At 39.4% G+C, this 24,272-nt stretch overlaps 1 protein-coding gene across 4 annotated transcripts in view; it reads left to right on the top strand.

The window, feature by feature from the left end:
* Positions 1-24,272, top strand: part of MACROD2 (mono-ADP ribosylhydrolase 2) — a 1,544,544-nt gene that overhangs the window by 25,449 nt on the left and 1,494,823 nt on the right. For all 4 annotated transcript variants that reach the window (XM_063125349.1, XM_063125348.1, XM_063125350.1 and 1 more), the window contains exon 3: positions 218-325. In XM_063125349.1, coding sequence (XP_062981419.1) covers positions 218-325 — 108 coding nt within the window. The remainder of the gene's footprint in view (positions 1-217; positions 326-24,272) is intronic.

A 24,272-nucleotide genomic window follows, 5' to 3' on the forward strand; every position in this document is an offset into this window, starting at 1 on the left:
TATGCGAAGCTGCTATAGTTGCATTCATATCCAGTAAGTATTACTGCTTGGCAATTAAAGTGTACAAATTAGTAAACCTTAATAATTATAGTATTAAACATAAATGAATAATAATAAAAGAATCAACTACTGTAAGCTCTGGTTTTTCATTTTCCAGTCTGTGGTGCTGCTAGTTTGTGTGTTTCGTATGAGTTAACCTGTTTCCATTTTCTTACAGAAGAAAACACAAAGGAAGCTTCACCGGTGCAGAAAAGTCTGAGTGAGAAAGTCTCCCTCTACAGAGGCGATATCACGGTGCTTGAGATTGATGCCATCGTTAACGCTGGTATGTTTTAAAATATTTCGTAAGTTTTCAACGAAATGTACCGAAATAATCTCCATGTGCAGAACTCGCAGTACTTGGTGGCAGTACAATAAAAATATTGTACTGGGGTATCGCAAGAGATGTGACAAGAAAATCCAAATGTTGTGAATGTGGATTAAGCCAAGGTTGATATATTTTGTTTATAGGCTTAATTTATTCTGTTTCTGCTGGTCATGGGGAGGGGCAGTGAGCTATCATGATGCTATAACATTGCTGCCCCCCACCCCCGGTCACTAGAATTCCTACAGCTTCAAGTTTAATTGCTATGGGTTTCATTGTGCATTGGCAGGGTGCTGTTTTGGAAGTGTGGCTGAGACCTGTCGTAATAGGCTCTTTTTAGAAACTGTTCTCCGTCAATGAGGCAGGATTTTTAAAGCTACATACAGGGCTGAGCGTTGTCATTACCTTTGTGTCTTTTAAAATATTTATGTGGTTAGTCTCTGTAATAATTTCAGTAAGGATTCTTTTATGTCTCTCCCTCTTCTGAATTCTCCAGAAAAGAGGTTCACATTTGGATGTCAAATGCTTTTATAGTTGAAGAAATCTTAAGGTTTTTGTGTGTGTATACTTCACAATAATCGAAGACATAAGAGTTTTTAAGGAATAATTACATGCAGTCTGAAACATGGGGAAAAGGGGTTACTGTATCCTCTGTCAGAGACAATTATTCTCACACTACTAAGCTTCTACTTTTGCGGCCGTACGGTTTAGAAATGTAGACCCAGTTCGGAAAAATCAAACAACCCATAGTTTTAACAGTCCATGGATTGCTTTTGAGTACATAATAATAATAATAAATTGATTTGTTACCTGCCTCTCCCTCTGGATTGAGGCGGGGTACAACACAATTAAAAACAACATAAAATACATAAAACTAATTCAAACATTAAAACCAGTGCATCATTAAAATCAGCACACCATTAAAAAAGGCATCTTAGAGTTCAGCTGGGTAGGCCTGCTGGAAGAGATCAGTCTTTATGGCTTTCTTAAAGAGTGCATAAGTGTGCTGGTTCTCGCCATTGACCTTCATCTGCTGTGCTAAACAACCCAGGAATGCCCTATTCCTGTGTTGTTGTCATGACGTTTAAACCTGGCACTCTGGGTTGTGAACTCCAGTGATTGAGTGCCTATTAGAGGGAATGATATTACCTGTATGATCATTCGTTTTCTACGAAGCATTTATTGGCAGGGAGGAAATATAAAACATCTACCCTCTTTCTTATAAGAGATTTTCAGACCATCGAGGGGCTGTGGTGTTGCTAGGCACTAATGCTTAATTTTTCCCCAGTCTCTAAAATATTGAGACAAACATAGAAACACAGAAATTTAATTTGCTTTCATTTCCTTCAAGTTTCTAATCCTTCAAGAGATGCTGGGTGTAGTGGATGACTAGCAGCTATGCTGCATTCAAAATTAGCCAGAACTTGCAAATCCAAATAGCGCAATTCGTTGTGTTTCTTCAGTAAGAGAGGGAGAGAGAATCCTATGTACATATTAAAAAAACTACTAATAACAATAGCAGATAAGCAAAAACAAACACTTCACAATCCTCCTCCTGTATCACTATCTACACCATCTCATAAGTTTCTTCATTTCTCCTACTCTTTTAGGATGTTTGTGCCAAATATGTGTGTTTTTCTTTTTCCTCTTGAGCATCGCAAACTCAATTACAAATCTTTTTTTTAATGATTTCATAGGGTCCCTCCCGCTTCACCAAAACTTGTTTTCACTAGTTGGTAAAAGCAACAACATTTTCTGTCCTGTAGTAAATTCCTTTTGCTGATAATAACTCTTCCCTTGAATATTCTGGGAACCTACTCAGTTTTTCTAGGCTAATTTCCTCATTTATTCCAGATGATTTTGTATATGTAACAGTAGTGAGACCACCTGCCTCTTAACAGATGTTTGTCTCTGTTAAATTGAGGGCTAACTCCGATTCCACGCATGGCCCTTGCTTGTCTTGTAGTCCTTGGGTTGTATCCACTGAAATGGATGAATGGGACTTAAGTTAACCACTGGAGGCTGGTGGCTCTGATTTTCATGGGGCTGTGAATCCATTTTGGGTTTCTATCAGAACCAGCCAGAACTCTAAAGAAGCTATCCAAGGTCTTGGAACCATTTTGGGGATAGGGTTCCATACTTTGGATAGATCCTTTGGAGTTCTGGCTGGTTCTGACTGAAACCTAAAATGGATTCAGAGTCCCACCAAAATTGGAGCGACCAGCTTCCACTGGAGACTAACCTTGGATACAACCTCCTGTCCCCAGGTAGTTGCACTGCCCCAAATCATTGCACCGAGAGCTATATGTGAAGATCTAAAAGTGCTGTGTTCTATACCCTCATAGGGGGCTTTTTAGTTCTCCTTCCTGCTGCCCCCCCCCCCCGCAAAAAAACTGGCCCTGTTGGGGACTCTCTGGAGCAGTGCAAAGGGATTCAACTAGGGTGACCATATGAAAAGGAGGACAGGGCTCCTGTATCTTTAACAGTTGTATTGAAGAGGGAATTTCAGCAGATGTCGTTTGTATATATGGAGAACCTGGTGAAATTCCCTCTTCATCACAGCAGTTAAAGCTGCAGGTGCCCTGCCCTCTTTTACATCTGGTCACTCCAGTATAGCTCCTGTAGCTTTAACTGTTGTGATGAAGAGGGAATTTCACCAGGTTCTCCATCTGCTGAAATTTCCTTTTCTATGCAACTGTTAAAGATACAGGAACCCTGTCCTCCTTTTCATATGGTCACCCTAGATTCAACTAGTGTGAGTGTGTAGAATTGGCAGCTCTATGTGTGTAAGTGCTTTCTACCCACTCTATAGTTTCTTGGATTCTGGCCATAGTGCTATACTGTACTTGGCTGCCAGCAAGTAGGTAATACACAAGGGCTGGGCTCACAGTCTTCATGTCCCTCAGATCAATACAATAAAGCCTGCCTTCTGCTACCGTCCTCTGCATTTCTTTTTACACACCCATAGCCACTGAACGCCCGCAGATAAGACCTGCTGTGCTAGATGTCTCCTTATTCTTTGCTTCGAAGGCTTCCCTGAACATCCTAGTAGGGTAGTTTGAAGCTGCTGAAAGGAATATAAATCCCATTCTAGAATCAATATGTCTTCCTTGGACCATTCCCCCTTAATGGAAGGACATGCTTAAAAGCAGAGCAATAACATTCCCAGCCTCCTCATTGATTTGGTTTGCTATAAACTTTCTCATCTCTGAATCTTTGGGGTGGGACCATTAATTTGAGTCCTGCTTCCCTATTGGCTCCTGTGTTAGTGTCAGTACATGGAGATAATGATGATAAATCACTCTGGTTGGGCAGCAGTGTTTGCAAGAAATGAAGCTTCTTGGCTGGTAAATCACTTGGAAGGTATAATGTGACTTTTAATTTGCTTTTCTGATGGTGATTCAATTGTCCTGTTAAAAATTAAAATAAAATAAAATAAAAATTAGAGTAGTTATGGTATAGAATTTTAACAATATTGCCTTAAACATCTATTGTATATAACAAATGCTCTGTTTTCCACTAATAATAATAATAATAATAATAATAATAATTTATTTCTAACCCGCCTCTCCATCCTGATCAAGGCGGGGAACAACAATAACAACTATAAGATACATAAAATATTAAGCAAGACACAGTATACATTGTTAAAACTTCCTAAAAGCATCCTAAAATTCCACTGGATAGGCCTTTCGGAAGAGATCAGTCTTTATAGCTTCCTTAAATGTTTAAAGACTGTTAAGTTGATGGATCTCCTCCGGCAGGCCATTCCACAGTCTGGGAGCAGCAGAGGAAAATGTCCTCTGAGTAATACCTGTCAGCCTTGTTTTGGCTGGCTGAATTGAAGTTCTTCCCAGAGGACCTGAGTGTGTGGGGCGGATTGTACAGAAGAAGGTGATCCCACAGGTAGTCTGGACCCAAACCATGTAGGGCTTTAAAGGTGATAACTAACACTTTATACTTCACCCAGAAACTAATTGGCAGCCAGTGAAGAGATTTTAAAACTGGTGTAATGTGGTCCCCCTACATGTACAAGTGACCAGCCTGGCTGCCATATTTTGAACTATTTTGATACATTGACAATGCAATCCTTATGTTTATTTAGACATAAGTTCCACTGTGTTCAGTGAGGCTTACTTCCAGGATTGTATCCTGTGAAAAATAATTTTAACATAACTTTGTTCTGTATATATATAAAAAGGATTATGATAATGTGTGAGAAACTCTGCTGTTTTAAAAGTACAGTGTCAATTATTAAACTGTATGGGAGAGAAAGTTTTATTGCTTGACTTTTTCCACTGCTTCTGTTGACCTTCAGGGGCTTTATGGTTTGCTTTGCTGCATCTTAATTTTATGAAGCATTATATCCCTGTCAGGCAAAAATTAAACTTCAAGGTAGAGGTAGGGTGTTTATATATTGGAATTGTGAACTGAATATATTAGCCATGAATTATGTTTAAATGAATGTTCTAGTACAGGCTGTTGACTAACCGAGCTACGCCTCCCCACACTAACAGCTTGTTAATGCATAATCAGTCACTGAAGTTGCCATGAATCTGGAGCTTAATGAACAGGTGAGGGGAAAGGAGGCATTTAAATCTGAAATTGATCTGACAGCCTATCACTGATTGCTAATCCATTTCATTTGGCAACTTAATTTATCACACAGTTAAAATTTTCTTCTTGTAGCTTTTTGGGAGGAAATTAATTCAGAAGCATGCCCAATAATATTGGGTTGAGCTGGCCTATTCAAACGCTGCATCAGTGTTGAAGAGTGGAAGACTGTGTGGGATGGATGGAGAAAGTTGCTATGAATAAATATCCTCAAGTTTGACTCACCCTAGGCAGAAAAGAGAACTGTGTGTGGTTTTATTATGGTTTTGTTATTGCGCAAAGTACTTCATAGTAATGAAGGGCACAACTGAAATAACAGCTTATTGTTGAGAACTTGAGGTTTTCCGGGGGTTGGCTGGTGTGTGTGTGTATGTAATGTGTATGTGCTACCAGTCCCACCCAATCTGCCAAGTCACTTCCAATACCTCCCCTTAGTTGCACCCACCCAAAACTTGTCTCCTTTGAAAGCCTGTCATATCACCCATGATAACTAAGTGGAACGTTCACCATCACAGACCGTGTATCTCTGAATACCACATGGTAAAGTCAGAGAAGCTGTTGTTCTCATGCTTTGCTTGTCCCAGAGGCAGGTGGAAGTAGACTGCTGCAAGTGGAATGCTGGACTAGATGGTTCTTGGTCTAACCTGAAGAGATGATCTTATGAACAATCAAACCCAATTAGCACATTTTTGTCCACATGTACGAAAATATTTTCTCTCCTTACAGATTTCTATACTGAGAATTCATTGAAACTTTGTATTAATTCTATATAGTAGATGGTCTTCCTATCCTAACTATTGTTTATCTCAAATGTGCTGGTATCAACAACCTATCTTGTCAGCATGATGAAGATGAACTGGAGTCTTCCTTTTCCTACTGATACTTCAGTGTTGGAGGGTACAAGTAACTCTTAAGAAGCCCAAATCACACACTCACCCCACCCCATGTTTAAAAGCCTTGCTGTATCATTCAGACATACCTCATAAATGTGAAACAGTTTTTGCTGTCAGTAGGAGGGAGTGTGATTGGACATCCTGGGATCGATCTTATTGCGTCCATGGTTTGCAAATGATGGAGTACAGCTTTCAGCTAAGGAGTGCACCATTTTCCTTGGCATTTGCAGCAGGGATTATGGGTCTGAATTGCTGGGTAGTCCTCCCTTGTGGCAGGTGTAGTATCAATTCAGGGGAAGAAAAATGAAAATTGCCAATTCAGTGTGCACCCTGAGGCATCAGTTAAGACGAAGGGATGCTTTCTCAATCTTGCTTCTTTCAAGGCTACAGGGGATAGAGATGGTACCTCCAACTGAGGCTTGCTTCATTCAGCCACACAAAGCCACGAGGCTCAAAGAATGTTGAGTTGGGCTGTTAGTCCTCAGCCAGGAGAGCTTATCCAGGAAAGGTTTAGGTAGAAAGAGGAAATCTCTTCTACCCAATCTGATAGAGCACCCACAATGGAGGAAGGAAATTGTTTATGTTAGGCTATTTGCTCATTGCTCGTTGCAGATCCCAGTTCGTTGCTTGTTAAAACCCAAGGTTCATCTCTTTATTCTGGAGGAATGGGTTGGTTTTATACTCATGGGTGGATGCATTTCATAAATAACACTGTACGTTTTTTTTTTTAAAGGGATGATGTAATAACCACTCATTAAAGGCAGTATTGAATGGTAGACTACCCTTTGGCTGTTTAGTCCTAAAGGAGCTTCCAGAATTCTTTTGCTTATCTTTCCTGCAGCTCTTTCTGTCCCTAGTCTCTCCTATTTCTATCTTCCTATCTTCCTATCTCTCCTCTCTCATCTCACACTATTGCCCCGCTCGTGCTCTTCGCTCCTCTGATGCCATGTTTCTCGCCTGCCCAAGGGTCTCTACTTCCCTTGCTCGGCTTCGTCCATTTTCTTCTGCTGCCCCTTATGCCTGGAACGCTCTTCCAGAACATCTGAGATCCACAAGTTCAACCGCAGCTTTTAAAGCTCAGCTAAAAACTTTTCTTTTTCCTAAAGCTTTTAAAACTTGATTTTGTTCTGACTTTATACTGTTAGTTTTACCCTACCCAGTGCCTGTTTACCCTACCCTGTGCCTGTTTGCATTCTCTTCCCCTCCTTATTGTTTTATTATGATTTTATTAGAATGTAAGCCTATGCGGCAGAGTCTTGCTATTTACTGTTTTACTCTGTACAGCACCATGTACATTGATGGTGCTATATAAATAAATAATAATAATAATAATAGTCTTTGTGTGAGGTTTTCTGCCAACCCCATTTCTCAATTAATGCCTTGCAGCTGAGCAACAGCCAGCTTTTAGCCCAATTATTATTATTATTTTATTTTTATTTATTATTATTTTTATTTATATAGCACCATCAATTATAAATATTATTTACTTTAGTTAATGCAAATTCACACACACACTTGCTAGACATATTGTACTTCTATCGCAGTGATGGTTGTGTAACAAGCTATGCATGTCATTAAGTTTTCAGACTTAGAGTCTAATCAGAGAAGGAATTTCAGACTTTTATCATGGCATTTTTTTGGTAGAAAGGCAGGATATAAATCAAATCAATAAATAAATAAATACATACAGAACTAGTTGGGCTTTCCAAGTCTGACCATACAAGATTGGTTTGTGTTTGTCACTGGGAATAGGGACATTTTGCCTCATGCTCACTTGCTAAGTTGGAAAGTTTTAGAGAAATTCGCCACTGCCTGTGTCTTCATCTCCTATTTTTGAGAACTGTGGATCTATTCATTGGCTTACATTGAACAGGATAAGGAAAGCTGTAACCAAACTTGTAATCATAATACTTTTTTAGAACATAGGAGGCCAGTGGATTACATTTTTTTAACAGGGGGTGGCTTTAAATCCTAACCTTATAAGTAGTAGCATAATGTGCTTGTTTTTCTCATCCTGCTTATTCTGAAAGTCAAGCTTTTCTGTTCATCTGATTGGGGATAGCGGATTTTGACATTTCGGTTTAAATACAATGTTTCAAAGGATAGCCCGTTCCCTAGGTGTATTTGCAGTGTTTTGCTGTGCAGTGAGACTTTTTTGTGTGTAATCGGAAGTATTACTGTCGACCTGAGCACACAGAGGAATCTTGGAAAATGTCATAAAGCTTAAGAGACTTCATAACCGTCATGTTGAACAATTTTGCTTCATTGCACCATGTTAAAGTCACTTTAAAGAAAAGACTCCGGAAGTCTTTGGTGATTTGTAAAAAAAAATATTAGTGATCCTAACTTGGGTATACTGTCTGTCTCTTATAAGTAGAAGTGAAAATAAATAGTCAGCTATGACATTTGTTAATTAGCCTAAGGAACAGACTGCTGTGATGATGATGATGATGATGATGATGATGATGATTGCATTTATATCCCGCCTTTTTTCCTCCGAGGAACCCAAGGTGGCATACATAATCCTCTTCCTCTCCATTCTATCCCCACAACACCAACCCTGTGAGGTAGGTTGGGCTGAGAGTGTGTGACTGGCCCAAAGTCACCCAGTGGGTTTCCGTGGCCGAGTGGGGACTAGAACCTGGAACTCCCGACTCCCAGTCCAACACTTTAGCCACTACACCACACTGGCTCTCATCTGATTTTCCAGATACTCCTGTGTTTACTTGCCCAAATCCTTTTCCAGGGAGATTGTTGGAGGGAAGTACTTCTGCATTATATTGTCATTCTTAACCCAGATCCAGGCCAGGATGAGTCCTGACATGTCGAACCGGAGATTGCAGAGCCTGAAGACCACATGGAGCCCCCCAATGCTACTTGTGGCCCTCCAGATGTCGTTGGACTGCACCTTCCATCAGCCTTAGTCAGCAAAGTTAATGGTGAGAGATGATCCAGTCCAACAACATCTGGATGGCAACAGCTTGCCCAGTCCTGCTATTGAACAACTCAGTAATTGCAAGAACTGGAAGTCTGTGTAGGCTTTAAACAGGGCATTATATTTGAAGCTCACAAACCAACTACATCAGGGATAAGAAAGTAGAATGTTAGAAGCCTTGATGGACATGCCTAGATGTCAGTATAGCCTTTGCAAGCTAGTTATAAACATGCTGATGGTTTGCAAAGATTGTTCTGGCTGCTTGCGGGGTGCAGTGCAATTTATATAATTGTTTAGACATTTGGAATCCGTGTATGTGTGTGTTTTTCTCAGACCTATCACTGCCAGTAGCTATAGCTTCTTTGAAAAGATAAGCAAAGCCAAGGGAAGATAGACAGAATAACAGCGCTGCAAGCCGTTTTGTTCTGGGGAGCTGTCAAAATAGGAAAGAGAAAAGCAAGTGCAAGGTAAAGATACCAGTAGTGTTGACATGTGACTTCGTCCCAAAGAAGCACTGAAGAATATGGACTAGGAGCATAGATTTTTGTCTTTCACATCCCAAAATTAATGCTATTCATTTTGTGTGAAATTAATAGCACTGTTGTTTGCATACACATAAATATAAGTGAATCCATAATTGTGCTTAAGGTTTTGCAAAAGAAAACTTGTGAGACTTTGTGAAGCATGCTTTTGTCAGCGTGGCCAGTCCTAATAATTTTGGGTTGCTCTCATGTAGACAATTAAAATATAAACCCGGTGACCTTGCTGTAGTTCGGGATTCCTTCCCATGATTATTGTGTGAACTGATCCATAGTTTTAAAAACAGGACAAACATTTTGAATAAGAACAACAAATCATCTTGTGGCACTTTAAAGTCTAACAGATTTATTCTGGCATAAGCTTCTGTGGAGATTGTCCATTTCATTAAATGTGTAGTATCCATGAATGTTTATGCTAGAGTAAATGTGCTAGTCTTTAAGATGCTGCAAGGCTGTGCATGAGTGAGGATGCATGTAAATGGCTGGGTGCCAGCATCAGATGTTAGGAACTAGTGCTTTCACGCAACTGTGATGCTCTTCCCATTTCTCCCACCCAAGTACTAGTATTTATCAGATATGTATCTTCACTGGCATTTTCTTTTTTCTAGTTCAGATATAATTCTGATGGAATCTTCAGTCCCACATGTATTCCTACTTGATAATTTTTATGATTGTCGTTAATGAATAGACCTTTAGCTGAAGTGCTTAGATGATGAATATTATCAAGGCCACTTCACACATTAGGCTTTTTAACATTTGTATGCTAAAACTGTATTTTCCCCCCTCCTCCCTCAAAACACATTTGTCTTCATAATATGTGAAGCAGTTCTAAATATGTGTTATAGGGTTTATTTATTTGCTACATTTATATCCCGCCTTTACATCCAAGGATCCCAAGGCAGCTTGCATGCTTCTCCTCTTCTTCTACATTTTATCCTCCCAACAACCCTGTGAGGGCTGAGAATCAGTGACTGGCCTAAAGTCACTAAGACCATCGTGTCCAACGCCCTGCTCAATATAGGAATCCACCTTAAAGCATACCTGACAGATGGCTGTCCAACTGCCTCTTGAATGCCTCTAGTATGGGATAGACCATGACCTCCCTAGGTAACTGGTTCCATTGTCGTACTGCTCTAACAGTCAGGAAGTTTTTCCTGATGTCCAGCGGGACATCTGTGGTATACACCAGAAAGAGCTGATGCTGGTTTCCCAGCCATTTATATGTATCCTCACTTATGCACTGAGCTGGCTCCTAAAAGTGTTCTTTACAGATCTAAAGTCTCTTTGGGCCTGTTCAGACAACACGCTAAGCCATGGTTAGGCCACTAACCCCGTTGCAGCAAATGGTTAGTGAGCATGTTTAAACCGTGCTTATGTAGCCACCACAGTTAGGAATGCTTCACATGACACACTAAGTCATGGTTCACATGACACACTAAGCCATAATGTTTCGCTCAAGATGCTTAACCACCATGGCTTAGTGTGTTGTCTGAACATGGTCAGAGTCGTTTTAAGACAGCCTCCATCAATTTGGTGCCCTCCAGATATTTTGGACTTTAGCTCCTATCAGCCTCAGGCAGCATGGCCAGTGGTCAGGAATGCTGGACATTGTAGTCCAAAACATAGAATCATAGAATCATAGAATCATAGAATAGCAGAGTTGGAAGGGGCCTACAAGGCCATCGAGTCCAACCCCCTGCTCAATGCAGGAATCCACCCTAAAGCATCCCTGACAGATGGTTGTCCAGCTGCCTCTTGAATGCCTCTAGTGTGGGAGAGCCCACAACCTCCCTAGGTAGCTGATTCCATTGTCGCACTGCTCTAACAGTGAGGAAGTTTTTCCTGATGTCCAGCCAGAATCTGGCTTCCTTTAACTTGAGCCCATTATTCCGTGTCCTGCACTCTGGGAGGATCGAGAAGAGATCCTGGCCCTCCTCTGTGTGACAACCTTTTAAGTATTTGAAGAGTGCTATCATGTCTCCCCTCAATCTTCTCTTCTCCAGGCTAAACATGCCCAGTTCTTTCAGTCTCTCTTCATAGGGCTTTGTTTCTAGACCTCTGATCATCCTGGTTGCCCTCTTCTGAACACGCTCCAGCTTGTCTGCGTCCTTCTTGAATTGTGGAGCCCAGAACTGGACGCAATACTCTAGATGAGGCCTAACCAGGGCCGAATAGAGAGGAACCAGTACCTCACGTGATTTGGAAGCTATACTTCTATTAATGCAGCCCAAAATAGCATTGGCCTTTCTTGCAGCCATATCGCACTGTTGGCTCATATTCAGCTTGTGATCTACAACAATTCCAAGATCTTTCTCGTTTGTAGTATTGCTGAGCCAAGTGTCCCCCATCTTGTAACTGTGCATTTGGTTTCTATTCCCTAAATGTAGAACTTGGCATTTATCCCTATTAAATTTCATTCTGTTGTTTTCAGCCCAGCACTCCAGCCTATCAAGATCACTTTGAAGTTTGTTTCTGTCTTCCAGGGTATTAGCTATCCCACCCAATTTTGTGTCATCTGCAAATTTGATCAGCGTTCCCTGCACCTTCTCGTCCAAATCATTAATAAAAATGTTGAAGAGCACTGGGCCCAGGACTGAGCCCTGCGGTACCCCACTCGTTGCCTCTCCCCAGTTTGACATCTGCGGAGAGGGCTCCTTTAGGATCATAAAGCAGACTTCCTAAAGTTATTTTATGTATAACTTAGTTTGCTCATAAAATTATTAAATTCTAAAACATTTAAAAGTAAACTCAGTAAATTTGTAAATTATTGTCTGAATAGATTAGAGCTACAGCATTAGAAACAAGATTCTATGGAACAAAAGCCAAACTGTCAAGAATGCACATTTACTATCAGCAATGCACATTGGTGACTCTACTCATATGTTGAGAAACTCAGCATAAATGTCTATCAGTAAAATATACTTTAGATCAATAAATTTAATAAGGAATGAAAGAACTAACTATGGTGGGAATCTTACAGAGAGGATTAAAAAAGGAATTGCCACACACACACCCGGCCTGGGTTCATTATTTCCAGACATTTTACATCTCTAGTCTTTCTATGAAAGTGTTCTTATTACATACTTTACAGAAATATTTTTTGGGGGTATGAAGGCTGGGTAACAATATATAAATACTTTGTCTTAAATTCTAAAAAAAAGAAGCATAATAAAGAGCTGATCATTTTTTCCATTTTTGGGGGGAAAACAAACAAACATGGTTCTCAGGAAAAAAAAAACATGGCAGAAATGTTTCCCCCCTCCCCAAATTTTCCTGGTTTTTTCCCCTGGGTCTTCACATCACTGGTTGGGAGTGGGAGGTACTGCATTGTAATGGTTTTGCTCTTACTTGGAGTGTCTGCTCCAGAAGGTAGTGCTTGGGGAATATTGCTTGTTCCTATGGATTCTCCAGTGTGGGGTTCCTCAGGGATTGGGATGCTATTCAATATTTAGGTAAACTGTTGAGCACGTTCATCCAGAGTTTTGGACTGCGTTGTCATCAATATGCTGATCGCATGCAGCTCTGCTTCTCCTTTCCTTCATCAGATGAAGCTGTTGATGTGCTAAATCAGTGCCTGGCTGTGACAGTGGACTAGATTGGGGGCTAATAAACTGAAATTCAATCCAGAAAAGACTGAAATTCTGTAATTGGGAGGTTCTTCTAACCAGATGCAGGGTGTTCAACTTTTCTGGGTAGTTATTCTGCAGTGGCCAGCTTGATAACAAGAAGGTCTGAACATATAACACCAATTCTGGCCTTCTTGCACTGGTTATCTGTATGTTTCTGAATCTGATTCAAGTTGTGGCTTTGACCTATAAAGCCTTACATGGGTTGGGACTGCAATACCGGACAGAGTGCCTCTCCTGGGATGAATATTATTATTTATATATTTTTTATTTTTTATTTATTACATTTATATACCGCCCCCATAGCAAAGGCTCTCTGGGTGGTTTACAGAAATTCGAAAATTAAGATTAAAAACCTACCCATACACTGCATTCATAACCTAAGGCCCTTTCAGGTCTCTTGTCTGAGGGAGGCTCAGGAAGGCAGCAATAAGAGAGAGGGCCTTCTCAGTAGTGCCCCCCCCCATTATGGAATGATCTCCCCATTGAGGCCTGTCTGGCGCCAACGTTGTTATCTCTAAGGTGCCTGGTTAAGACTGCCCTCTCATCTCAGTCATTTGGAAGCATATGATGAGTTTTTAATGCAGTCCTGGATCTTTCTTATTGTTTTAAAATTGTTTAGATATATGTGTATGTCTCTCTGTGTTGTCTAGTGTATCTGTACTGGTTCATGACCAAAATAAACTGAAACTGTCTAGTGTATATGTGAATAGGTTTTTATACTATGCATAATGTATTTTTTTAATGGTTTTTAATCTTTGTGAGCTGCCCAGAGAGCTTCAGCCATTGGATGTTATAGAAATGTAATGGATGAATGAATGGGCAAGTGGGGACTTGAAGCAGACTAACACTGGAACCATTACACCACACTGGCTCTCTGTATCCAACAGTGTCATTCTGCTGATGGAACTGCTTCCATCAGTAGAACTGGGAGGGAGATAATTACTCCTCCCTCTGGATGTCCTTCTGTGCACCTTCAAGTTTTGTTCCAGAGGAAATCCTCCGGAGTAGATAGTTGGGTGACACGGAGGGCTGCAAGGGGGAGAAGAGAGGGGAAAAGCTCTGTTGTACCAGTGGACTTCCGCTAGCATGACGTTGTATTTAACCCTCAGCCTGCAGTACTACACACACTGTCCTGGGAATAAATCTAATTGAACTCAGTAGGACTTACTTGAATTGTTGCATTATTAAAATGTCATTGTTAATAATGATAGCGGGGGGTGGTGGTGGCGCGGAGCTTGACGGCCATGAAAGGGTAAGACCTCTTGGGAGGCTCCCGGACGGGACATCCAAGAATCCAATTATCTCGTTTAAAAAGGCATGAGTTTCTAGTGAATATTAATGGAAATGCTTATGACTTCTAACTGATGGTGAAGATGTTTTTTCTGAAAGCATAATCGGTATAAGAAGTGAGGAAATTAGCCTGGTCTCCGGGCTTGTAAATCAGTTTGGTGGAGTGAAGAGACTGAAATCGAAAGTAAAGATTTGTTATTGTTGGAGCTCTTCCATCGCCTGCTGAGTTAAATTACTGTGAAATATCACTCCTTATCTGGGAAGAACGAGTAATTGGCAATAAATTCACCCATCAGAAAGCACTGAAAGAGGAAAGTTGTTTATATGCATGGAAAGAGAGATGGTGTTGATTGTTATTCGGGACATCAAGCAATAGATATAAGCTCTATGCCGAACATTAGAATTTTTTTTAAAAAGGTGAAAAAGTTATCTGGCAGCGTCGAAAACGCCCCTCAAATCATAATCTTGCCCGTCTTGAAAAGGTGCCCACAGAAGAAGTTACACAAAACAGTGAGAGTGAGAGTGACAAGATAGCCGGAAAAGCTGGCAAGACGCCAACTTCTATGGAGGAACTTAAGAGCTTGATATTAGAAAGCAACACAACTCTCATTAAAAAGATGGATGAATATTCAAAGAAGGCAGATAACAGACTGGATGTGTTAACTGACAGGATTGCCCAGAATGACAGAGCTATAAAGACATTAGAGGTTGGAGTAAAATCACTGGAGAAAAGGCAAGATGTCTTTGAAAAAAGTTGTAATATAAAGTTCCAGGATCAAGAGTTAAAGCTGATCCAATTACAAGATCAAAATCGAAGATCTACACTGCGAATTAAGAATTTTATTGAAGAACCAGGTGAGGATTTGAGAAAAATAATTTTGAAGTGGTTTAAAGACATGATGCCTGATCTGGAAATAAAAGACTGTGAGCTGGATAGGATTCATAGAGTGGGAGGAGTAAACTACAGAGGAGTAATTAAAGACATCCTATTGAAATTTGGCAGCTATTACAAAAAAGAGCAAGTTATGAAGAAACTGAGGTCTATGGCTTTGATAAAATACAAAGGCAGAGCAGTCCAAATCTACAACGATCTTTGTCAGCAAACACTCCAATGGAGACGCAGTGTTAAGCAAATAACTGAAACATTAACAAAGAATGCAATAAAGTATGCCTGGGGTTACCCTGTTTTCATAAGATTTTCACATGGTGGGAGGCAGCACAGAGTAACCTCTTTGGATCAGGGCAAGGAGCTGCTGAAGAGTTTGGGTTTGTTTAATGATGCAAGTGGAAGCTGCAGTTGGGAATGGAAGTGAAGCTGGGGCGTCTGGGATGCAATAAATTTGATAAATTGACTATGAGATAATAATATATAAAAGTTGTTAAAATATAGAGGTCTTGCCGGTCAGGCGGAGCACTGCCTCCCCCCTCCCCTTAAAGGTAGATAACGGCCGGAGTGGTAGACTTACGGGGATTTGGGGGGGGAAAGAGGTGGGGGGTGGGATGGGAAGGTGGGGGGGTCTGATTGGGTGGGAGGGAGGGATTTGAAGGGGGTTTATGGTTTTTGTGTTTTTATGTATGTGATTATGAGTTGCAGAACACACGGGATCGGAAGAAGTATCAAAAGGTTAACTATGGATAAGAAAATTAAAGTATCAACGCTTAATGTTAAAGGTCTGGGGGCAGTCGTGAAAAGGAGGAGAATTGAACAAATGTTAAATAGAGAAGGATCTGATATTATTCTGCTGCAAGAAACACACCAGGGGTTTGATGGAGTAAATGAAATACGCACAAAATGGTCAGTTTATTATGAAAAGTCACTGGGGACATCAAAAAAATGGAGTGGCTATTTTGATTAAAAAAAAGCGGATTTATATTAGAAACTATAAAAAAGGATGATAATGGTAGATATCTTATGATAAAGGGACGAATTGAAGGCAAAGCATATACATTAGTTAATGTTTATGCCCCCAATGAGAGGCATAGAGAGTTTTATATGGAATTATTTAAAGAAATAGAAGAGTTTAAGGAGGGGTATGTTATTTTAGCTGGGGATTTTAATATGGTAATGGATAACAGATTGGACAGGTCAAACCCTACTAATGCGGAAAAGAGAAATAATATTAATATATTGAAAAAATTAGTAAAAGAAAAAGATTACGTGGATTGTTGGCATTTACTTAGTGGGGCGAATCCTGGCTTTTCTTATTACTCCCCAGTTTATCATACATACTCTAGGATAGATTATATTTTTGTTTCAAAAGAGTTTGCAACTAAGGTTTGTAAAATGGAAATGGGGGTAATAAAGGTAACAGATCACGCATTGCTAACTTTAGAGTTTACAGTTAGGAAAAATTATAAAGAAGCGTTTAGGTGGAAATTAAATACAAAAATTTTGAAGTATAATAAAGTGGTAGAAAAAATGCAGAGGGAACTGTCAGAGACTTGGGAAATTAATGAGAAGGGAGGAACGACAAGGGCAGTTGTTTGGGACACCATGAAGGCAGTAGCAAGAGGGATTTGTATTAGAGAAATGTGTAATTTAAGGAGGCAACAGTTTGCAGCGCAGGAAAAGTTGGAGGTAGAGATTAAGAAGTTGGAGAAAGACTATTGGCAATTTAAAAATAAACATAAATTAATAGAAATACAAGCAAAGAAAAGAGAATTAGAAAATATAAACTTGGAGGAAGTTCAGAATAATTTAATTTATATGAAAAGGGAGTATTTTGAAAATAGCAATAAAAATTCTAGATTGCTAGCCAGACTCACACAAAAGGAAAAAGCTAGGAATGGGATAGGAACAGTGAAAGATAAACAAGGGAATTATTGTCATATAATGAAGGGTAAAATAAACAATTTTCAAGAATTTTATCAAGAATTATATAAGGGAAAGGATATCCAAAAAAAGAAGTTGGAAGCTTATATAGAAAAGTATATAAAGAAGGGAATAAAAATAGAACATAAAGAGTTAATGGAGAAGGTAATAACTCAAAGAGAAGTTGAAGAGGTAATTGAGAATTTGAAAGTGGGTAAATCACCTGGGGTAGATGGTTTAGGACCGGAATATTATAAGGTTTTTAAAACCTTCTTAGTACCAAAATTATTGAAGCTGTACAACTCCATATTGGAAGGAGAGAGGGCACCAGAATCATGGGAACATTCATTAATAATTTTAATTCCAAAACCAGATAAAGATTTGACTGTCCCTGATTCATATAGACCTATTTCATTAATAAATCAAGATGCTAAATTTTTTTCAACTATTTTAGCAAAGCGGTTGAATAAATTTATAGCTGAATATATAGGGGAAGATCAATGTGGATTTGTAGCAGGAAGACAAATGCATAATTTAGTGGGAAGAGTTTTAAATGTAATACAGGTGATAAAAAAGTCTAAAATTAAAGCGGGAATCTTGGCATTGGATATTTTCAAGGTTTTCGATTGTGTGAGCTGGCAAGCTTTAAAGATGGTTTTAAACAAAATGGGATTTGGAAATAAATTTAAAGCTATAATAGAACAGTTGTACTCTCAAAATACAGCCGTAGTGGTAGTGAACGACGGAGTCACGGATAAGATACAACTAGCCAGAGGGACAAGACAAGGATGTCCACTCTCGCTGGTCCTGTTTGTAATGGTTATGGAATTATTGGCAAATGCAATAAGAGATGATGGGGAGATAGAAGGAATAGGTGGTATTAAAAAAATAAAATTGAATATGTTTGCGGATGATACTTTGCTAACTATTAAAAATCCAATAAGAAAGATGGAAAGAATTAAACAGCAATTGAGAGAATTTGAGGAAATTACTGGGTTAAGAATAAATTGGTCCAAATCAGAGATGATGTTATTTAATTATACTAAAAAGGAAGAGAAGGAATGGGAAGGAAAGGGAAGAGAAATGAGAGTTAAGGAACAGATTAGATATTTGGGAATTAAAATTACACAAAATTTAGAGAGTTTAGAGAAAGAGAATTTAAATAGTTTAAAAAAAGAGATTTTAGTAAAATTGGAAAAATATAAAAGATTAAATTTATCCTGGTTTGGTAGAATAGCATTAATAAAAATGAAGATTTTAGCAAAGATTAATTTTATGTTTAGGATGTTACCAATAAAAATTTCAGAATCAGAGATAAAAAGTTGGCAAAATATCATAAACAATTATTGTAATGGAGATAAGAAAGCGAGGGTAAACAAGAATAAATGGTATTTATGTCAAAAAAAGGGAGGATTGGGTCTCCCAAATATTAAACTATATTACGTAGCTAATAGGCTAAGACATATTGTGGAGGCAATTATAGGAATAGGAGAATTAGATTGGATGGATGATAAAACTACAAGTAATATAGAGATTAATTTGGAAAATGTATTTTTTAGGGAAGGGGGAAAAATGGGTTGAAAGTATAGGTAATCCACTCGAGGTTTCACTGGGAAATTTGGAGTAAATACAAAGGTGAGTTGCTCCCGAGCAACTCACTTTTATCACCGGTAATAATGCTAAAGAATTTCCCGGAGGAATTAAAGAGTAGATTAGGTAAAGTTTTAATAGAAAAAAATAAAATGAAATTAAGGGAATGGTTAAGAGAAATGAATACAAGAGAGGATTTGGAAGAGGTTTTAAAAGATATAAAATTAACTTGGTTAAATTATTGGCAGTTAGAACAGTGGACTAAAAAGTGGGTAAGAGAAAATGGAGATTGTAGAGAATTGACAAAGTTTGAGGAATTAATAGTTAAGAAAGAAAATGATAAGGGAAAAAGAACAGTGTCAAAAGGGTTAATGAGTGAAATATATAGAATACTGTTGGAGAAAGGGTTGATGGATAGTTCAGGTAAAATGGTTTGGGAGACAGACTTGAATGTACAAATAGGACAACAGAGCTGGGAGGGACTATGGAAACAAAGAGTGTTGAGAAACATGTTAGTAAGAATAAAAGAGAATTACTTTAAAATTATATGAAGGTGGTACCTAACCCCGGTTAGATTAAATAAGATAAATAATCAGCACTCAGCAAATTGTTGGAGAGGATGTGGGGGAAAAGGAACGTATTTACATATGTGGTGGGAATGCAAATATGTACAAAAATTGTGGAAGATGGTGTTTTTGGAGATTGAAGAAATTGTGGGAATGAAGATAGAACGAACACCAAAAGTTGCATTACTGTCACTATTTGAAGATTTAAAATGTAAAAAAGAAATTAAGGAATTGATATTGAATTTGCTGACTGAAGCAAGATTGATTGTAGCTAGGAACTGGAAGATTCAAGGGGAATATTGTATTGAAGAATGGTACAAAGAAGTATGGGATATAGCTATTAATGATAAATTGACTTGTAATATTAAATTCAGAAGAGGTATAGCTAAAACAAATGATTTTGAAGGAATTTGGAAACAGTTCCTAATATTTGTGTTTTCTAAGGGAAGTGGGAAACCACCAGCAGAAGAAAGTATGAGATTTTGGAATCAAGAATGAGATCCTGAGGTGGGGGGTGCACTTATATGTTAAGTTTGATTATGTTACATAGATATGACATCGATGTTATTCAACAGTTATGTAGTATATTGTTTTTGTTTTAATTGTATTGGTGTATGTTTAAATATTGTAGAAAATAAAAAATCTTTAAATAAAAAAAAAGCATGGTGAGTGCACTGTAATTACATTTTTGCTATTTATGTTACAACTTATGCATATAATAATACTTACTATTACAGCTCGGCCTCTGTACCGGAGGACTGGAAGATGGCACATGTAACACCAATTTTTAAAAAGGGATCCACAGGGGATCTGGGAAATTACAGGGTGGTTAGCTTAACATCTTTTCTAGGTAACTTGGTTGAAAGCATTATTTAAAGACAAAATTAGTAAGCCTACGAAGGGTATATCCTGTTGATGAAGGCAAGTCCTGTCTCACTAATCTTCTAGAATTCTTTGAGACTGTCAACAAACATATAGATGGGTGATCTGGTGGGCATTGTTTACTTGGACTTTCAAAAGGCTTTTGATAAAGTCCCTCACCAAAGACTCCTGAGTAAAAACTTAGTCATGGAATAAGAGGAGAGGTCTTCTTATGGATCAGTAACTGGTTAAAGAACAGAAAGCAGAGAGTAGGAATAAATGGTAAATTCTCCTGATGGAGGGAAGTAAATAGTGGGGTCCCACAGGGATCAGTATTGGGACCAGTTCTTTTCAACTTGTTCATAATTGATCTGGAATTAGGAGTGAGCAGTGAAGTGGCCAAGTTTGCTGATGACACCAAATTATTTAAGGTCGTTAAAACACAAAGGGATTGTGAAGAGCTCAAAAGGGACCTCGTCAAGCTGGGAGAGTGGGTGTCCAAATGGCAGATGCGGTTCAATGTAAGCAAGTGTAAGGTAAGGCACATTGGGGCAAAAAAACCCAACTTCAAGTATAACCTGATGGGATCTGAGCTGGCGGTGACTGAACAAGAAAGTGATCTTGGAGTTGTGGTGGACAGCCCGATGAAAATGTCCACCCAGTCTGCGGCCGCTGTAAAGAAGGCAAACTCCATGTTAGGCGTTATAAGAAAAGGAATTGAGAATAAAATGGCCAGTATCATACTGCCCTTATACAAATCTATGGTGTGACCACACTTCGAATATTGTGTACTGTTCTGGTCACCACACCTAAAAAAGAATATTATAGAGTTGGAAAAAGTGCAGGAAAGGACAGCTAAAATGATTAAGAGGCTGGAGCATCTCCCGTATGAGGGAAAGTTACATCAACTGGGATTGTTTAGCTTGGAAAAAAGGAGGCTAAGGGGATATGATAGAGGTGTTCAAATTTATGCATGATGTGGAAAATGTGGATAGGGAGACATTTTTCTCCCTCTGTCAAAATACTAGAACTTGGGGTCATCCCATGAAGTTGGTGAGAGATTCAGAACAAATAAAAAGAAGTAGTTCTTGACCCAGTTTATAGTTAAATTATGGAATTCACTACCACAAGATGTAGTGATTGCCACCATTTTGGATGGCTTTAAAAGTGGGTTAGATAAATTCCTGGAGGAGAAGGCTATCAATGGCTACTAGCTCTGATGGTTGTGTGCTGCCTCCAGTACTTGAGTGTGCACCAATTGCTGGGGAACATGGGTGGGAGGGTGCTGTTGCACCATGTTCTGCTTTGTTGGTCCCTGGTCAACAGCTGGTTGGCCACTGTGTGAACAGAGTGCTGGACTAGATGGACCCTCGGTCTGATCCAGCGTCAGGGCACTTCTTAGGTTCTTGTTCAGTGGCTATAGTTCCAGAGGCTATGATTTTTAAAATTCTATATATATTAGATTAACCCATTTTAAAAGAGTTGATTCAGTGTAAAGAAAAGTTGTGGTAGATATTATGCATCGTATTAAGATACCATGCTTAATATGGAGTATATTTTAGCTAAATTGTAGGTGTTAGAAATTTCATATATGCTACAATTTATATTAAATTCATCAGCTATAATGAGCAAGTGATAGGGCAACTTTTGTTACAAGTGGCCAGCTTTGCAATCCTACTTATATGGGAGAGAAAAATAATACTACAAGGAAGTCTGTAATTAAATGTTTTATATATTGATCTTTGGAAAAAATGGCTTTAAAGTAAAATAAATTTAAAATAAGAAATGAGGGGATTGAAGCAGACAGCCTTACTTGCAAAGTAGCTGTTCTGATTGCTTTTTGCTTATTGTTTTGAGTTTATTTCAGGATTCATGGATGATCTTACGCTGAAGCAAGAAAAAAAATGCTGTGTTAATTGTATCAATTAAGATAATGGAGAATAAAATGAAGTGAAACATAAAGCCAATCATCCAAATAATGTAACTTATTGCTTTGCTCTAATTGAATTAAACTCAATTTGTTTCCTGTTTCCAGAGATGCAGCATATTCAGGAAAATGTGAGGAACTTATTAAACCTGTAGTTTAAGCTAACCAGGATCAGTGCGTCAAAGCGGCAATTCCAGGGAGGATGCAAAAGGGGAGTACATTTCTTCCTGGCTTCATAAACTATTGTTTGTTGTTGTTTATTCGTTCAGTCGCTTCTGACTCTTCGTGACTTCATGGACCAGCCCACGCCAGAGCTTTCTGTCGGCCATCGCCACCCCTAGCTCCCCCAAGGTTAAGTCCATCACCTCCAGAATATCATCCATCCATCTTGCCCTTGGCCGGCCCCTCTTCCTTTTGCCTTCCGCTTTCCCTAGCATCAGCCTCTTCTCCAGGGTGTCCTGTCTTCTCATTATGTGGCCTAAGTACTTCAGTTTTGCCTTTAATACCATTCCCTCAAGTGAGCAGTCTGGCTTTATTTCCTGGAGTACGGACTGGTTTGATCTTCTTGCAGTCCAAGGCACTCTCAGAATTTTCCTCCAACACCACAGTTCAAAAGCATCTATCTTCCTTCGATCAGCCTTTAGCAAGCCAGATATATATGTCTGAACTAGGCCAACTCTGTGTGTGTGTGTGTGTGTGTGTGTGTGTGTGTGTGTGTGTGTGAGAGAGAGAGAGAGAGAGAGAGAGAGAGAGAGAGAGAGAGAGAGAGACCCTCTAATTATCATGCCACACTCTGAGCATGTCAAAGAGAGAATGTGGTGGGAAACTAATCTTTGGAGAGTGTGATGCATTTCCAATGCTTTGGTCTCCCTACCCAGGGATTGGCTTCAGAGAGTGAGTTAGTGGAAGTGGGTGGAAAGCAGGCAGGCAAAACATCAGAAGTACTATTTTAATTTTTAAAAATTACATTAATATTCTGCCTTTCCCACTCTTGCAAGGAACTCAAGGCTGCTTGCATCGTCATCCTCTTCTCCATTTTAACTTCACAACAACTCTGTCAGGTAAGTTAGGCTGAGAGTTAGTGATTGGCTCAAAGTCTCCTAGTGAGTGACTTTTTTAAATGACTATTGGGGACTAGAAACCAGATTTCCCAAGTCCCAGTCCAACGCTATACCAAACTGGCTCCTCTCTTCCCTCCTCATTCCTGCTCGGCTCTTAAGATGGCGGGTGAAGTATCAGATGCTCATCCCCACCTGAAGCTCTGGGGTTGGCTTGTGGGGGCTAGAGTTACAGTGAAGGAAGGAGGCAATGATGGACAGGAAATCTCACCATTCCAGGAGCTGGCTGTAGGAGGCAGGGATGAGCCATCTCCCCCAGACTGAGGGAACCAAATGGCAACAGTCTTCTGCATCATCTCCTAAACCTGGGTCCTGGTTTAGTTGGAATGTATGAAGATGTCTTTTGTTGAATCTCATCATTAATCAATGTAGTCTGATATTGTCTACTCTGAATTGAAATGGCTCTTCAAGGTCCTAAGTAGAGATCTTTCCCAACTCTACTACCTAACCTTTTTAACTGGAGGATCCTGGGGACTCCTGAGGTTTTCTTCTGGCAAAACATGTGCTCTGTCTCTGAGCTTTGGCTAGATTCTCAGCCAATGGTGCTTTCAAACAAGGTGCTTCTGTGGGAGCCCTCTCCCCCTGTCCAGCCTTGCCCTCCCAGCCCTCTTTTTCAGGGAAGGGTTTTTTGCTTTGGATTGGCTTTTCTCCTCCTCCTCCCCACAGCCAGTGCTAAAAGGAAGCATTGTGGCAGCTGGCTGGTTGAGGCTGCAGTTCCACGGTGCCCCTTTTTAAATTAAAGGTCTTTTTTCTTTGTTAATTTTGAATAGCAGCAAGCTGAATCAATTAGGGAACCAGAGCAACGAAGGGCCTGTTGTTTCACTGTTCTAGCGACTTGGTGCCCTCCCAGACCATGTGACTCCAGCCCTGGGCCCTGGGCCCTGCCCCTGCGGCACCCCTTTCCCCAGCATTCTATCTCTTTCATCTATTTGTGCACCAGTCCCTGAGTACTGTCCCATGATTATGATGATGATGATCCTGCATTTTGCCCAATGCTGGGCCTCAAGGCGGCATTACAAAATTTAAAGCATATACATTAAAAACCTTTAGAGATATGCAAAAGTTAAAAGTATATTAAACATATTCAAAAATAAAAACATTTAAACATTTAAAATGACCATTTTAAAAGTTCTA

This window comes from Elgaria multicarinata, chromosome 4, assembly GCF_023053635.1.
Source record: "Elgaria multicarinata webbii isolate HBS135686 ecotype San Diego chromosome 4, rElgMul1.1.pri, whole genome shotgun sequence".
Taxonomy (NCBI): domain Eukaryota; kingdom Metazoa; phylum Chordata; class Lepidosauria; order Squamata; family Anguidae; genus Elgaria; species Elgaria multicarinata.